At 34.5% G+C, this 17,447-nt stretch overlaps 1 protein-coding gene across 6 annotated transcripts in view; it reads left to right on the top strand.

Annotated features, from left to right (window-relative positions):
* Positions 1-17,447, top strand: part of LOC150091482 (tight junction protein ZO-3-like) — a 549,427-nt gene that overhangs the window by 303,436 nt on the left and 228,544 nt on the right. For all 6 annotated transcript variants that reach the window (XM_090375872.1, XM_090375842.1, XM_090375863.1 and 3 more), the window contains exons 11-12: positions 630-780; positions 9,680-9,782. In XM_090375872.1, the coding sequence (XP_090231998.1) occupies positions 630-780; positions 9,680-9,782 (254 nt within the window). The remainder of the gene's footprint in view (positions 1-629; positions 781-9,679; positions 9,783-17,447) is intronic.

Here is a 17,447-nt window from a genome sequence, read left to right on the forward strand (position 1 = left end):
CCCATGTCAACTAGAGGTACTGCCTTAGATTTTATGTACTTTTTAAGTAAGAGCACAGCCCCCCTGTCATTTTGGAGGGGATTGTGCTTTGAACAAAAGCTAGTATACTGTGATACTAGATGGTTAAAATAGTGCTGAAAGACTGTAACAAATTTTTATTAGTATTATAAGGACAGTCATTATCTCTAATTTGCAATATGATGTCCTTAATTAATGATGGACTATGTGGCCTAGCAGTGAAAGCTGATTTTTATTTTTTACCTTAATCTATGTATTTCATTTTAACTCAATAGAAAATACTAAGGTAAGTTACTAATAAAGAAGCTTTGCTATAATTATTCCTAGTATCTATCACTGAATGTGTATAAAGGTAGAGCAAACACTGCATTTTGCCTGCAGAGAAAATTTCTTAAAAGCGGAAATCAACATTCAAATCTTTCTATTCAAATTATTCAGTAAAATGGATAATTGGATCTGTTATGTGCCTCCCCTTTATCTTAAGTCGTATTTTATATCATTAGTTTTTATTATTATTTATTTATTTATTATTGTATTTTTCTTCTACTTTTAGTTCTTTAATTTTAGCTTATGTTAGTAAATGAGTATTTTCTCCTTTCTTTTCTAAATAGGCCAGACCCTCGTTTCATTTCATTTCAGAAGGATGGCAGTGTTGGAATTCGTTTAACAGGTGGTAATGAAGTAGGAATTTTTGTTACAGCTGTTCAGCCTGGAAGTCCTGCATCATTACAAGGTCTACAACCAGGAGATAAAATTCTTAAGGTTATTAAGAAGTTTTATTTAATTAAATTGTAAGGTATCTTTGCTAATTTTATATTGCACACTATTAAAATATTTGTATTTATTCTCTGTATAACTTCATAATTTTTAATGACTGCAATAATCACCAAGTCTAGATTTCAGTCCCACTGATGGGGGAGAAACTTAAGATTTTTTCATCCAGTGCTGAGTCAGGTGGTCTCAGACTGAGATTGCAACAGTTTCTGCAGGAGCAAATCCTGTTTTTTATTTGCAGGCAGAGAACCTTTAGAGCACACAACTTATAGACAACGTATACTGATTCAGCCTAGTTTGAGTTGCATTCCCACTGTTGAAAAAAGGACAGGCTGCATAGTTATAATGTGTTACAAATGTTGAAGATAATAATCTGAAAAGGAAAGGTTGATAGTTTTAGATAGAAAAAGAAAAAGGAGAGAAGGATAAATGCTGGCAAAAGTACAAATTGGTAGACAGTTACATATATATGATTACAATATAATCAGTGTCACACAAATGGACCACTGTGGCATGAACTGGATACTTAATTGAGCTACTCAGAAGTATGTAAAACAGAATCCACAATTAGTAAGGACATGCACCCAGTGTGCAGTCCTTACTAATCACTGAGGCATTTTCACATACATTTTACTGAAATTCAGAGTAGGTACACAAAGTGTTTCATTTGGACCAGAGAATAATGGTGCACTCATGGGGCGGGGAGATGTTTTCAAATTCTGCGTGATTATCCTGTTGTATAAGGTAATGGTTAGGCTGCATCTTGAGTACTGCATAGAGGTCTGGAAGCTTCATTTTTGGAGGGATGTGTATCTGTTGGAATGAGTGTGGAGAAGAGCAGTGAGATATTTGAGGAGTGTGCTATTATCAAGAAAGGCTTCAGTTCTGCAAATTGCAGTGCCTGGAGACCAGGCACATACAAGGAGATCTTATTGTGGTGTTTAAGGCTTTGAATGGATTGAGTAAACTCAATACTGACAGAATCCTTCCTCTTGTTCAGACTACATATATGGTTGCAAGTGTGCATGTGTGGAAATTTACCTTCAGCCAGCAGTTAGTTGATTGTGGGAAAAAACTGTCATCTGGTATTGTGGAATGAGTAGTTTGAATGAAGAACTAAACAAACTGTTGGAGGGGAAGGGACAGGCAATATGGAAAGTTTTTTTGGCCAATGCTGCATAAGCTCTTTTTCTTGCATTGTTTTTCATCACTAATATTAATACCTTATTAAATCTCATAAATATAAATGTACATTGGTTTATAATTTACTATATTGACAACTCCAAATTCTAATTATAAACAAAACTAAATTGGCTGCTACCTTTAAAACTTCCTATAACTTAAACATAATATGTTATTCATTTTTGATATATTACTCTTCAACATAGTCTAAAGGATGGTATCAATTTAACAAATCATTTTAGAAGAGATTATTTAATAAATTTTTCTGCTGCTCTTAAAAACACTGGCTGCTGCTTTGCTAGCCTTTTGAATGGTGAATGAATGCAGAAAATGAAGTAAATCTCTAACCTCCTTTATCTCAGATACAACTCAACTTCATGAAATCCTAGAATACTTGGAACAGCTTTTTTTTGTCCTTAAAAATTACCCCCCTCCTTTTTTTAAAATTTTTTCCAGAATGAAAAAATAACAATGCATTGCCAAGCTTTCAGTTTGGAAATACTTTTAGATCATTATGAATATGTTCAATAATTATAGCTCAGTTCACATATATTCAATGAAATAGCTTCTTTTAAAAGAAGTATTTAGTATTCCCAATATCACAAAACCACTTTACTGAAAGAATATTTAAATAGTTTTCCATATTCCCTCATACAAATAACTCTATACATATATCACTAGTTTTTCAGTGCTGATTTGTTTCTTCCTTGTTTCTATCTCCTTGTTTATTCCTACTCCAGTATTATTGACCAACATCAGAAATTAGCAAAACTTTCAAATCTTGCTTCCAGAGTTTTTACAGTGAAATGATTATAAGGAGAATTAGCATTAGCATTAGTAGAGGCATTTGATGCAAGAAAGCAAGCTTATGCAGCATCAGCCAAAAAAAAAAAAAAAAAACCCACTTCACCCCTCTGTTCGTTCAAAATACCTGTCCAGCTGAGCCTTAAACTTATTTAGGCTATCAACCTCCACTACAAGGGATGGAAGTCTGTTCCACCAACCAACCACCCGCTGGCTAAAGGCAAATTTCCGCACGTCTATCCTACATCTGTCTTTCCTCAATTTGAATTTATGCCCTCTCAGGTGATTATTCTGAGCTAGAGGAAGAATCCCATCAGCATTGAGCATGCTCAAACCATTCAAGGCTTTATACACCTCTATCAGATCACCTCGCTGGTGCCTAGTCTCCAGACACTGTAATTTGCAAAACTTAAGCCTTTCTTCATAAGAGCACCCCTTTGTTCCATTCACTAATCTTGTTGCCCTTCTCTGTACTCGTTCCAGCAGCTCTACATCCTTCTTGAAATGAGGCCTCCAGACCTGTATACAGTACTCTAGGTGTGGCCTGACCATTGCCTTATACAATGGAATAATCACCTCCTTATCCCTGCTGGAAAAATTCCTGTATATCATTGACAATACTCCATGACCTACTCTTGCCGCCTGTCTGCACTGCTCAGAGAACTTCATATCTGCCTGCACAACCACCCCCAAGTCCCTTTCATTCTCTACCACTGTCAGTGTAGTACCACAGAGTTGATACTTTGCTCTGGGGTTGCTGTTTCCCATGTGTAGTACTTTACATTTGTCAATGTTAAACTTCATTTGCCACCTCTCAGCCCATCTGCTCAACCTTTCCAGATCCTGTTGCAGCAGCATAGTGTCAGTAGTGTCCTTGACAACCCTGCCAACCTTTGTATCATCTGCAAACTTGGACATTAAGCTTGATATACCATCATCAATATCATTTATAAATACAGAAAACAATAATGGACCCAACACTGAGCCCTGAGGGACTCCACTAATAACATTAGTCCGCGATGAGCAGTGTCCATTGATTACCACTCTCTGTCTTCTCCCCCTCAACCACCCCTTTATCCATAGCAGCAATTTGCCTCCAATGTCACACTGCTCCAATTTGTGTAGCAGTCTTCCATGTGCAACAGTATCAAAAGCCTTTCTAAGATCCAAGTATATAATATCAAAGCTATTCCCTGCATCCAGTTCTTTTGTGACTGCATCATAGTATCCAATCAAATTGGTCAGGCAAGACTTTCCCTTAACAAAGCCATGCTGTGTCCGAGCTATAACTGAAGTCTTGTCTAAATGATCCTGCAGTGCTTCTTTAACCAGTGCCTCCATTAATTTTCCTGGAACAGAAGTTAAGCTCACAGGTCTATAATTACTTGTGTCAGCCTTTGATCCTCCTTTGTGAATTGGGGTCACATTTGCACATTTCCAGTCTATGGGTACCTCCCCTGAGTCCAAGGAAGCTCTCATAATTATGGCTAAGGGTTTGCTTACTTCCTTTGCTGCCTCCTTTAATATAACTGGATAGATCCCATCCACCCCAGGTGCCTTTCTTGCGTTTATCTTCAGCAGTTTCTCCTCCACTTTACTCCCAGTTATTTCAAGATTCTGTAGCTTACTGCTAGAGTTGAATACACCTCTGGCATTCCCCTCGCTGAATAACTCCTCATGTGTGAATGTCGATGCAAAATATTCATTTAGTTTGTTAGCTACCTGAGCAGGATCATCAACAGTTGACCCATCAATATCAAGTGGACCAATCTGATTCATCCCCTTTCTTCTAGAGTTTACATAAGTAAAGAACTCTTTAGTAAAGAATACTGAAAACAATGTGCAAAAAAAGACTAGTATAAGTTAGCTTTTTATATTTTTGCTTTCTCTTTTAACGGTGTATTATCAAAATGGAAATAGTCTTTTAAAGCAGATAAACAACAAAGTATATAGTAAGTAATTATACAGAATGTCCTTTTTTTAAAATTTTTATGAAAACTTTATATTTAATGATGTGTTTTTCAGTATACAGCCCATGGTAAACATATACAGTGGAGTTTAGAGTCCTGCTCACATAATATGTCTAAGAGCTGGTAGATAACCCTTTCTTATAATGACACACAGCAGCTCTTTTCTCACATTATACTTAAAAGATGTTGATATTCCCCAACAGATATTAGGATTAAAATGGCTGCAGTCTTTCCAGGTATCATCCTTTTTGGAATAACTTCTGAGGGAATAGTGTGAATAATGCAGTATAGAAGGCTGAAGATCAAATTTGTCTTAATCTTCTGCCATGTAGTCTTATATATTCAGGCCCCCTCAGATTACTGTGTGTTTAAATTAAGAAATCAGTAGTACCTGTACTTGCCCTTTTATATATTACATATTCAGGCGCCCCAGTGTAGTTGTGCTCTCCAGAGACCAGCAGTACTTGCCCTTTACTCATAAGGGGAGTGCACAGTCATATCATCTCTGATTTATTTTAAACTTTGTGAGGATAAAGTATTATTTGAATGAAGGAAATGATCAAGCAGTACAACCATCAATAATCATAGAAACTCAGGGGAAATCAGAGAAAATTTGTTTTGCTCCTACTCAATAAGTGTAGTTTACATTTTGGTATCAGTCCTCATAATCCAAGGGTTAAAGCAAAAGTTTACAATCCAGAGACTGGGGTTCAATATATTTATTTACCTGTGGTAAATAAATATATTTACCAGTATATTTACCTGTGGTAAATATATATTTCTTATTTTGAATCTGTTATACATTATCAAAATCATTTGTGAATATATGTTTGTTCATGATATTGGCCTTGAGTTTTGCATCTACAAAAAAGATAAATCGTATATCATATGTAAATGTCTCAAACAGAAATCAAGTTTATGAGGGTAACCAGAATTTAATCAGATAATTTTTAAATATAAAATTAACTACTAATTGAATTTGCATAAATGACTAGCCAAACATTGTAAATAAGGATATGTTACTGGTTCAACTGTTATCACTATGATAACAGCTGAGCCAGTAATGTAATAGATGAGAGTTTCATGTGTGATTTTATTACTTTGAGCATATGTGATAAAATCTAGATGCAGGCTGCTTTTGGGGGGGATGCAAATTTTCCAACCCCCCACCCCACTCCATAGTTGCTGCCTCCTTGAAGTGGGCACCTTGGTTCCCCAACTTGTGTTTTTCTTGGGGATCTATTTGCTCATTGTGTTTGGTACGTATTTGGAAACGTATTTCCTTGCTTGTTTCCAGCAGCAGCAGCAGTAGTAGTGCCATTCTTTAAGCAGAAAACCACACCTTTTGTGCCTGCCTAGGTGAATGTGGGTTGCCAGCTTATCTATTCTGTATTTTTAATTTTATTTTTATTTGGTAATTTGATTTTAATATTTGCTTGAGTGAAGGTGGCAGTTGTCACCTTTTAAGCTTTACTCGTTGCAATCTACAGCAATTCCATTAACATAGTTTAATTTTGTAAATGATAATTATTATTATGCCCCCCACCTTTCTAACTATCCATGATTCTTTTGACAGAAAAATTGAATGAAATGATATGAGAGATAAATAAAGCTTGTTATTGAGAAGGGAATTTACTGACCAAATAAATAAACCATTGGATGTTAAACTGGAATCTTAGACCTTTTATATATTGAAGTCATAATCTTAATTTAGTAATAAAATATTTTTGAAAATTTAACTTTATTGAAAGATATTTGAGCATGTGTGCTGGTAAATGTTAGGAATCAGTATTATAGATATAAATTTAATATTCCTTTTTAATAAATGTCCACCTATAAGGTAGTGTTTTAAACCTTCCCTAATGGTTTTTGTTTCTATTTATTTATTTTCTTTTCCCTTTTATTAGTTTTGAATTAATTCATCATAAAAATAAAAGAATAGTGAGTGAACTGTTTGTTTATTTTAGTTACTCAACCAGTAACAAAACTGCAAATTCTTGAATGGCGCCTTGCAGTAGCAGGCCTGGCAGTATGACACTTTCACCACGCTCAACTTTATTCATCAATTATCTTACATGATTAATAAGCAATAAAGTACAAAACATACAGATGGCTATAGGTCATGTGTTAAACTGAGTCTAATGATAAAATATTTTCTGCATGACTCTGTTGCTACATTCTAATAATGAATTAGTTTAGAAATATTATAATCAAAGGAGGAAAAAAAAGAAATTGAAAATAAAACAAAAGTAAAAATCAAAAGTAAAAACAAAAAAGTTTAAACACTTAAAAAATATTGAAAAATACCTCACAGCAAAGATGAGCCCCAAATCCCTGACCCTTGGATAGTAGGCTTTCATCTTAACCCCTAAGCCACGAGAGCCGATATCAGTAAGGATTTATCTGACAGGTTTTACCTGTCAGATAAATCCAAGCCGCTCTTATGGAACTTTTCAAAAGACTACTGTTATTTATTTTTAGTGGATACCGCCACCCAGACGATTGTTTCAAAGCTAGTGGGCTTCATTCCTCTTATATATTAATGACCTTCTTCCATTGACTGGAAATCCTATCCATAGTTTTGCTGATGATAGCAAATTGCCATCTACCTTCTAGTTCAAGACACCTTGCCCTGCACAAACAGCTTCAACTTCTCGAATATCCATTACCAATTTCTATATGCCGATCTCCAGGTAATTCTCCAGTAGAGCAAATACAACTTAGTTGATTTCAATTCTTTTAAAACTCTGTCCTAGAGGAGGCAATATTTGTGGTGTATGCATAAGCACATCACCATGAGAAAGAAAAGGCATCTGCATGCCTTTTCTTTCTCTGATTCTAAAAAACTGGGGTTTCTCTTTCACTTTTGGTGTTACTTTTAATCTAAACAGCTAATCACACTGCACAAATCTCAAAGTTTCTGCTGCTGCATGCCTTTTCTATAGGTACTTCCATGGGCACTGTTCTTTTGAATTGGCTTCTATAATTCTCTCTCTCTCTCTCTCTCTCTCTCTCTCTCTCTCTCTCTCTCTCTCTCTCTCTCTCTCTCTCTCATTAAATACCTTTACAAAAAGGAATTATTGAGTGAAAATATTACTAATGATATAGTAAATACAGAGAATCTGCCCCATCATGTGGAATCTGTCAAAAATTGGTTGGCTGAATATAAACATGGCAAAACCAGAATCCAAAACGAATAGCACAGTGAGCATCCATCAAAAACAACTGCTCCAGAAAACATGAGTAAACTTCATGACACGTCGATGATTGATCAGTGAGTAACTGTTGTAGAAATAATAGAGGCTACAGGCATCTCATTTGAATGGATGTAAAACATTCTGTCAGAGGACTTAGGTATGATGAAGGTTCATGCATGATGGGTCTGTTGTCTTTTGACACCTGATCAGAAATGTCTTTGATCCAAAACTTCAAAGCAACTTTTTGCTTTTATCAAGCAGATTCTGAAAGCTTTCTGGCCAGACATGTAACTATTGATGAAACATGGCTTCAGCACTACCAACCAGAGTCAAAACTACAGTCAAAGCAATGGAAGCATGCTGATTCACCATCTTCAAAGAAGGCTGTCAGTCCATCAGCAGGCAATATCATGGCATCCATCTTCTGAGATTCAAAAGGAATAATAATGGTAGGTTATCTTCCAAAAATACAATAAAATAAACAGACAATACTATTCTAGCTTAGTAACTAAATTATGAGATGCAATAAAATCAAAGTCAGGAAAGCTAACAGTGAACCTCTTCGCACATCAGTTATCGGCATGGCAATAAATCAACCTAACCTAACCTGCCATACTTGCATGATCTAGCGCCATCAGATTTTTGAATTTTCTGGAAGGAAATTTGGTCAGATGATGAGGTGATGATTCTCTTTTTTTCCCCAGGACTATCAAGAAAGTAACAGCAAAACTGAAATCATGAATCTAGAGTGTATTCCTGGAAAAAGTGCATTGAGTTACAAGGAAGCTACATCAAAAAAATTATGCAAATTAAACATCAGATAGTAATTCCTTCTTTACTAGGCTAGGAAGTATCAAACAGCCCTCATATTCTCATCCTTGCCATTATTGCTTATAGGAAAAGCAAATGATATCATTGAATTTACAAGATGCATCATTGTTGAGACTCATGTAAATGGGAGAAGTGAAATAGGTATAATTACAGTGGAATCAAATGGAAAGACCTATAACAACAAGACTGAGGCAAGCTGAAAGTGATCAGAATGGAGAATGAGTTTCTATTTTAAAAGCAAAAATCAAAAGCAGTACTATCTAAAATCACCAGAACACTCATTGTCAGATAAAAGATTCTAAAGTCAAGCAGGAGAGAAGAGCCGGGACATGGGTTTTGCAACCATGTCCATCTGCTTTGAATTCAAAATTAGAAAGGATACAAGAATTAAGGAATTCAGTGATGAAATTTAATATGATATAGTAAGCTGGGAGAGTTGTGCACTTCTAGATAGGATACAAAATTGCCTAGAATGCAAAATAGTAGCTTTCTCTGGAACAGAAAACTTTGCCCCATCTTTTTAATATCATGTGTTTGAGGCAGAAGGCTTTATGTAGATTTGCTGGTGAATATTGGAAACCTGGACATACCATTACATCAGTGAAATGACTCCACAATGGACCTGTGCACACTTTGTGGAGTCATTGACTAGGATTGTTGTGGTCTAATTACTGTATACACATACAATATATGTGTGCATAGTATGAAGTTTCAATTTTCATATATTATCTGATAATATTTAATTGAATTAAATTATAGAATGCTCTATTAGCTTTGAAGTCACATATAGTTATCCAGTAGCAAATAAATAGCAAAGAAAGTTCAAATTGTACAAATTTTTTAAAACATGCAATAATTATAATATTCAATGATAAAATTAATAGTTTGCATGAATTTTTACAGGTTAACGATATGGACATGAGAGGTGTAACTAGAGAAGATGCAGTTTTGTTCCTTCTTGGAATTCAAGATCATGTTAATCTAATTGTTCAGCATCATAAAGATGGTAAAGTAAATGCTATTTTTTATCATTTAGCAATAGTAATTATACTGGTTCTTCAAAAGTTGTGTTGTATATAAAATTCCTCCTATTCTGTATTTTTGAGAAATTTTTATTTCTGAAGAAATTCTAATTATTCTTGAGAATTTGCAAGAAATGTATGAGAATTGTACAAAAAATATGCATACTTATTATTATTATTTCTCTTTATATATGAAATTAAAAATAATGTAAGTAAGAAAGCTTTAATATGGACACTTGTTAAGTTATACACAGTCTTAATAAGTAAATAAAATTGGCTAAATCTAGGAGTAATACAGTTCAGTCAACAGTTCTTCAGTTTATTTAAAAATAATATAAAGTCAAACATCAACAGGAGCCGCATCCAAATGAAGCACTCCCCCAGAAAAAGAACACAGATTCTCTGAACCCTCTACAAAATGAAGCCACCTTTCCATAAGTGCACCTTTGCAAACAGCAAATTCCCATCCATGACTAAAACCTCAGAAGCAGATCCAGGAACACCTTCTTTAACCAAGAAGTGTTATTCATTAATGTTTATCTGTTATTTTACCTTAGTTCACAGATTACATTTTTTTTTTTTAGTGATCTCTGTTTTAGGTTATATTATCATTGTTTTTAATTCCAGCTCTACTTTCAGCAAAGTCTCAGTCTTTGCAGTCTCCGTGTGTTTTATTCTGTTCTGCTAGTCTCTATTCTACTTTACAAGGATTAGTATGTATAACAGCAGGGTTTTTAGCAATTTCTGTTTTATTGTAGCTTTTATTTTTCCCTTCTGAAATCAATTCTGTTTTCAGAAGGGGGGGGGGAAATCAAACTGTACCATTGGAGAGACCAAATTGTACTTCTGTGTGGTACAGTTTGGTCTCCCATAGTCAAGGCTTAGAACTCCTCCCAGTAAGTACATGCACTGATTTGATTTTTTTCAAACTTCTTGGCAGGTAACTCATCATTAGAAGGATTATTTTATTTATTTATTTTTTCAATAAAGTCATATAAACAAGTTTTATTTTTTTAAATACTTGTTTCTTATTAAAACCTCATGTTGCTATATGTTTATGTTTTAATTCCAGTAAAAAAAAATTCCCAACTAGGGAATATTATATTGCATACACCTCTGTTTCCTATCTATCTAGTAGAGTGGATATATTTAATGATTAAAGATAAATTCAGAATTTAATTTAAAACTCTGTTAACTATAGAATTGTGTTCATGTCAACCTTTGCAAACTTCTCTTTGTACATAATTTTATAGAACCCAAAAATCCAGACCTGAAAATGGATTTCAGTATTGAAATCCAAATGCAAAAATTCCAGTTTTATTTAGTTATTGGGATTGTAACAACTGATCTTTGCATACCAATAAACTAATTAAAATACTTCATGTAGAAAAGTGTCTTTATTAAATCTTTTTTATTTAGTGGTACTCCACATAATGCCCTTCTTAAGTTTAATTAAAAATGATGTACCTCTGTCACATAAACTATAAAGTGACAAAAAACAGTTAGTGGGGGGGGGGGGGAACCCAAATAGAATACAAAAAAATTTAAGATAAACATTACACATTGTTTCAATCTGTCTGTCAATGCATTGTTGCAATCTGTCTGTCTGTCCATGTGCAATAACATGATTCCCAGTAAATGGATTTGTGTGAAAATTTTTATGTGACTCTCTTAGAAAGATTTAGTAAGCTATCCCAGATTTCATTAAAATCAGAGAATGTTGCAGACATCAGAAGTTTTCTCCCTTTCCCATACATATCTAGATTTACCTGTGCAATGAGTGAATGACCAGTTTATTAGGTACACTGACCTAAAGTGATTGGCATCTTCTTTAGTCCTCAAAACAGCCACAGGTTGTGGACTCCAAAAGGTGCTAAAAGCATTCTGTAAGATGTAGACGTGATCTTTTCTCACAGCTGCCTCAAATTTGATTGTGGCAGACCCCTGTCATGAACATAGATCCACCTCATCACTGAGAAGGCCAGCGAAATATGTGATCATCCTCATGCCACTGTAGATTTTGAAGCAATATGTGCCTTGTGATATGGTGAATTATCCCGCTGGAAGTAACCATTACCAAATGGATAAACTGTGAACGTGAAGGTATGCACCTGGTTGGCAAAATTTAAGCAGGCTCTGACATTCATGTGATGGTTCGCCAGTATTAAGAGACCCGATGTTTGTCATGGAAACACTCTCCATACCATCACTTCTCTCACAAGCCTGCAGTGTTGACAATCTGGCATTATGGGTGCATTGATTCATACTGCTCTCACTGTGCCTGGTCCTGCCATCAGCTTGGACAACTGGAACTGGGATTCTTCAGAACCATGTGATTTTTTTTATACACACCTGAGGTGTGCAGTATCATTGTTCTTATTCTTACAGTATCCATACCTGTTTGTTTTCAGTTGACTCAACTTGTTATATGTTGCACTGTACCATCACTTTTGCTAATTTTAGCCCATCTATTAGATTGCATGATTCTTTTCATCCTTCATTGGTCTCTCATATTAGCAAGCCATCTTTGGCTACAGGATTGCCACTGGTTGTTGAACAATTCTCTGTACACTCAAGATCGCGTGTGTGTGCCCGTGCGTGTGTGCGTGCCCGTGCGTGCGTGTGTGCACCACAACAAGTCAACAGTGTCCTGATATCTGCACCAGTATATCAACTATCATATTATTCATTTGTCTCAGCATTGTGTCTGTGCGTGTGCACATATTGCACACATTATTCTTTGGTATCAATCTGCTTTATATAGCCTAATATGATGATACTGTCACTGACTTAATGGCTGATTCCTTGGATGGTAGAGGTGTAACTTAATAAACTGGCCACTCCATATATATGTATAAAGTGTGTTTATAATGTTTAGAAATTACTCAGTAAAGAAAAGTGTGATCAATACCAAGTGTTAAATGTATGTTCTGTCCTGTGGAAGGTTTTAGGCAAGTGTGACCAGATACATCCTGATATCTGTGATTTGAACAAAAAAATAAGTATTTCTTCTTCTTCTTCTCCTGAACTTTGTGGATTTTAGGCTTATGAAGCCTGTACCATCAACTTTCTTCAAAGAACTGTTCTATCTATCTCTTTCTGGAATGTTCTGTTTCTTTTTTCAATAGGTTTGTAATTCATTGCTAATTTTGGTAGTCTCTCCCTACTCATTCTCTCTACATGTTCTTTCCATTTTAACTAATAATTTTGTATTTCTTCTATTATGTTGGAGGTGTTTAGTTTTTTCTCTCTATATCTGTGTTTCTTTGGTGATCTATTCTTGGTAAAGGTGCCTCCGTAGCCAGGTGGGAAGGAGCAGCAGTGCGTAGCACACGCTTCTTGATTAGACCGGGGTTCAAGCCTGTCACCACCAAATACGGAGGATGCGGAAAGGTCAGGAAATGACCACCGCATATTCCCGGAGCAATATGGCCTTAGTTGCTAATGCTCCTAAAAAACCAAAAAAAAAAAAAAAAAAAAACCCCAAATAACAACAACAAATATTCTTGTTAATCCCAATAGTGGTCTGAGTAATTTCATCTGGGCTGCTTCCAGGCATTGTTTATCTCTCTTCCCAAGTGTCCATACTTCGCTACCATATTTAAGTGCTGCCTTTGATGTTATGTTATGTATTCGTAGTTTCGTTTGTTTTGTCATTTGTTTGCCAAAATTTCTTTTTATTATTCCATTCATTCTGTTGTAAGTTTATAATTTGTATTCCATATCTTTTTTAAATTCTGAAATCCTATTTCTTCCTAAATATTTAAATTCAGTTACTTGTTTAATGATGTTTCCATCTATTCTACCTTTACTTATCTGATATCATTACCACACATTGCCATTGATTTTGTTTTTAAAGCTGATATGTAATTCATTGCTAATTATAGTTCTTTGCTACCATATTTAAGCGATGCATTAATATCTGTAATTCCTTCTCTGTGATTTGGCCAAAAGTACCCAATCAGCATATAGAATCGTGTTAATTTTGCTGTTATTGGATAGCTGGATTCCACCTGTTATAAGTTTTTTCCATTCCTGCAGAATTTTGTTAATATAAACTAGGGGGCTTCGCCCCCTGCTTGCTTCTTTTGATAAAATAAAATAAAATACTTAACAGAAGCTTTCGACACTGTGTGTGTGTGTGTGTGTCTCTTCCTCAGCTATGAATACATAAATACATTATGATATCTATATAATATCTGTATCTAAACCGATATTATATAGATATCGTAACTTTTAAAGAAAAACTACGATCATAGTGTGAAAGGCATCGTTTAATCTGTATCTCATATTGTGCTCATCCTTCACGAGTTACCAAGTATTGCACTACTTTGAATAAGTAACGCTTCACTAATAGAGAAGATTATTGTTATTTATTCTCGGTGGGCACTGATGGACTGTTTCAAAGGTAGTTGGCTTTTCACCAGTGGGTGCCTTTCACACTACGATCGTAGTTTTTCTTTAAGAGTTGTCTATGGTGTATCTACACTGATATTATATAGCTATAGAATCTTAAAATATTATGCCTTGTTGCATTTAGTTTATTTAAATAAATACGTTACATACGGAAATCAAGAATGGTACCACGTGGTCGTGTTAGATAAACATAGCGCTTGACCACGCTTAAAGAGAAGCTTGTTTTACTGTGGTAAAACAAGCTTCTGTTACGTATTAAATGTAACCTGTATCCCTCTTCTCCCATAGGCTGAATAAATATCATTAGGAGGAAAATTATTTTAATGTATATTGAATAGTGTTGGTGATAATCCACAACCTTGTCTTACACCCTTATTTGTTGATAAAGGTTCTGAAATGTGTCCATTCATGTATTTTATGCTAATTTTTGTGTCTTTATATATATACTTCTTATTGCATTTATTAGTTTCTGGTGCTTGTTATCAGTTTCTAAAATTGTCCATAGTGTTTCTTGATTCAAACTATCGTAAGCTTTTTAATAATAAATGAATAATATGTATATTGGTAAATTTTGTTCTCTTCTCTTTTTGATTATTTGTTGCAGAGTGAATATTGAATATTGCATCTGTACATCCTCTTCCTTTTCTGAATCCACACTGTTCTTCTTCGAAGTATTGTTCTGTGTATTCATTCAGTTTGTTCTTCAATATATTTGTATATAGTTTTGATGTAGTTGATAATAACATGATTCCTCTGTAATTCCCACATTTATATTTAGGTCCTTTTTAATGTATGCCGATTACCAGTCCTATCTGCCAATCTTTTGGTATTTGTTTAGATTTCCATATGTTATTAAACAGTATGAGTAATCTTTCCTGAATTAGTTTTTCTCCGTATTTAAACAGTTTATGCATATGCATATGTTATCTAGTCCTGGACTCTTCCTGTTCTTGGACTTGGGAAAATGAGTATTTGAAGTTAAAAATACAGGTCAGTTTAAACTTTTAATTAAAAAAAATCTAGGAAAATAAGAACTTTGCCTTGTTTAGGTAATATGTACTTTAAAAATGAAAAAAAGAAAAAAAAAAAAAAACTGTTCATAGAAGAGAAACTTTGGTTTTGATGTATTGTAAAAATAATTTAGTACCTTTACTCAGTCATATTTCAGCTCTAATCACATTTTGGTCATTTTAAACATCTTATAAAAATCTTTGTGTTTTAATTTATATAATGTAATGGAATGAATCGGTTTTTTTTTACTTCTAGACAGCTTTGTAAATCTGACTACTGAAATTTATTTCTGAAAATATTCTTTCAACATTTTCATGATGTGATGACCAGCTGCCAGAAATTAATTTCAGTGCTTTGATCACCTGGCACATTAACTCATTACTTCTATTATGCAAATTTTGGAATATTGAGTTTTTAGTACTATATTTGCCTATTGAAAATGCCAAACAGACTCTGCATAACATGACAGTAAGTGCCATTTAATGGTGATTCACAAAATTTTACAATAAATTTTGGCAGATTTCCTTAGGGAAAAAATTACAAAAAATTCCACAAATACTTAAAATATTTAATACTTTATCAGTTGCTTTGTATAAATTTGTTATTCACTTCTCATCATTGAAATTATTCCAGCTGGAATGAACAGGGGGATTTACCTGCATGTTGGACTGTAAAATTATCCTTTAATTATTTTTATGCATGACTATGATAAACATATGATAAATCCTGTACAGACCTAAAACTATTAGGTAATCAAGCTGATCAGTGCAGTAGAATGTAATAAATTGACTGTTATAACCCTCAAGGTATGGTAAAGGAATCTGGAGATGCTCTAAAAATTTGATTTTCATAGCATCTCCATGTTGAGAAAAAAGCTGTGTGAGTGTGCAGTGCCTCTTACACATGGAAGGTGAAGTTATGTACAGCCGATAAACTTTGTAAAGGGCCACATTATTAGTTTGTTAGAAGACGCTGGATGTTCAATGTGACAAATTACCATTCATGTGTCATGATAACTGAAAGGTTGGATGCTGTTGGCAACGGTAGTATAAGTAGTGGCAAATGATGCAAGGAAGCAAGCTTATACATCATCAGCAAAATAAAACACCATGTCCCACATCACCTCTCCAACCCTTCTAATAATTTGTATAATTCTTTAAATTTATTCATACCCACTTCTACAACACCAGATAGCAGTTTGTTCTAATGATCAGTTACTTTCTTGCTGAAAGCATATTTTTATACATTTGTCCTGCAGTCATCTTTTATCATTATAACTTTGTCTCCTTATGTGTCTGAGTCAGCATGCCATCAGCATTTAGTTTATTCAATCGATTTTAAATTCGTCGATCAAGTCTCCTCACAGGTGCCTAGTTTCGAAGTGCTGCAATCTACAGAACTGAAGTCTTTCGCGATAAGAGTATCCTTTTGTGTCCTTGAACTAATCTGGTTGCTCTTCTATGCATCCTTTCGAAGAGATCCATATCCTTCTTGAGTACTGCATATAGGCATCCAAACCTGTACGCAGTACTTAAGATGTAGCCTAGCCATTGCCTTATACAATGGAATAGCATTTTCTTAATTCCTGTATATATATTGTTGACAAACTTGCCATGAACTGTCCTAGCTGCCTGTCTGTGCTGCTCAGAAAACTTCATGTTGGACTATACAATTATCCTTAATCTCTGCATTCTTTACCACCTTGAGTGTGATATCACCTAATTGACATGTTATTCTGAAATTACTGCTGCTCTACCTTCAATCCCTTCCATTCCTTAATGGAATACTTTCCTGCAATACCTTCCATTCCTCAGTGTTAAATCCCAATTGCCACTACTCAGCCCACCTACTTAATTTTTCTAAGTTTTATTGCAATAGTATGCCTCGATTCTTGTCATTAACCACCCTACCACACACCCTCATCATCTACAAACATCATCTATAGATGATGATGATTATTAGAAGGGTTGAAGAGATGATGTGGGAAGTGGTGTTTTATTTTGCTGATGATGTATAAGCTTACTTCCTTGCATCATTTGCAACTACTAATACTACTGCTGCCAACAGCATCCAACCTTTCAGGTATCATGACACATCTATCATCTACAAACTTATACATGGAAGGTGATGTAAGCTTGATATGCCTTCATCAATACTGTTAATAAATATAGAAATATATCAGAATTTTTTATGATTATAATGTAATTATAAATAAATTATCA

The sequence above is a fragment of the Mastigoproctus giganteus genome, chromosome 1 (assembly GCF_048544385.1).
Source record: "Mastigoproctus giganteus isolate SK-2022 chromosome 1, ASM4854438v1, whole genome shotgun sequence".
Taxonomy (NCBI): domain Eukaryota; kingdom Metazoa; phylum Arthropoda; class Arachnida; order Uropygi; family Thelyphonidae; genus Mastigoproctus; species Mastigoproctus giganteus.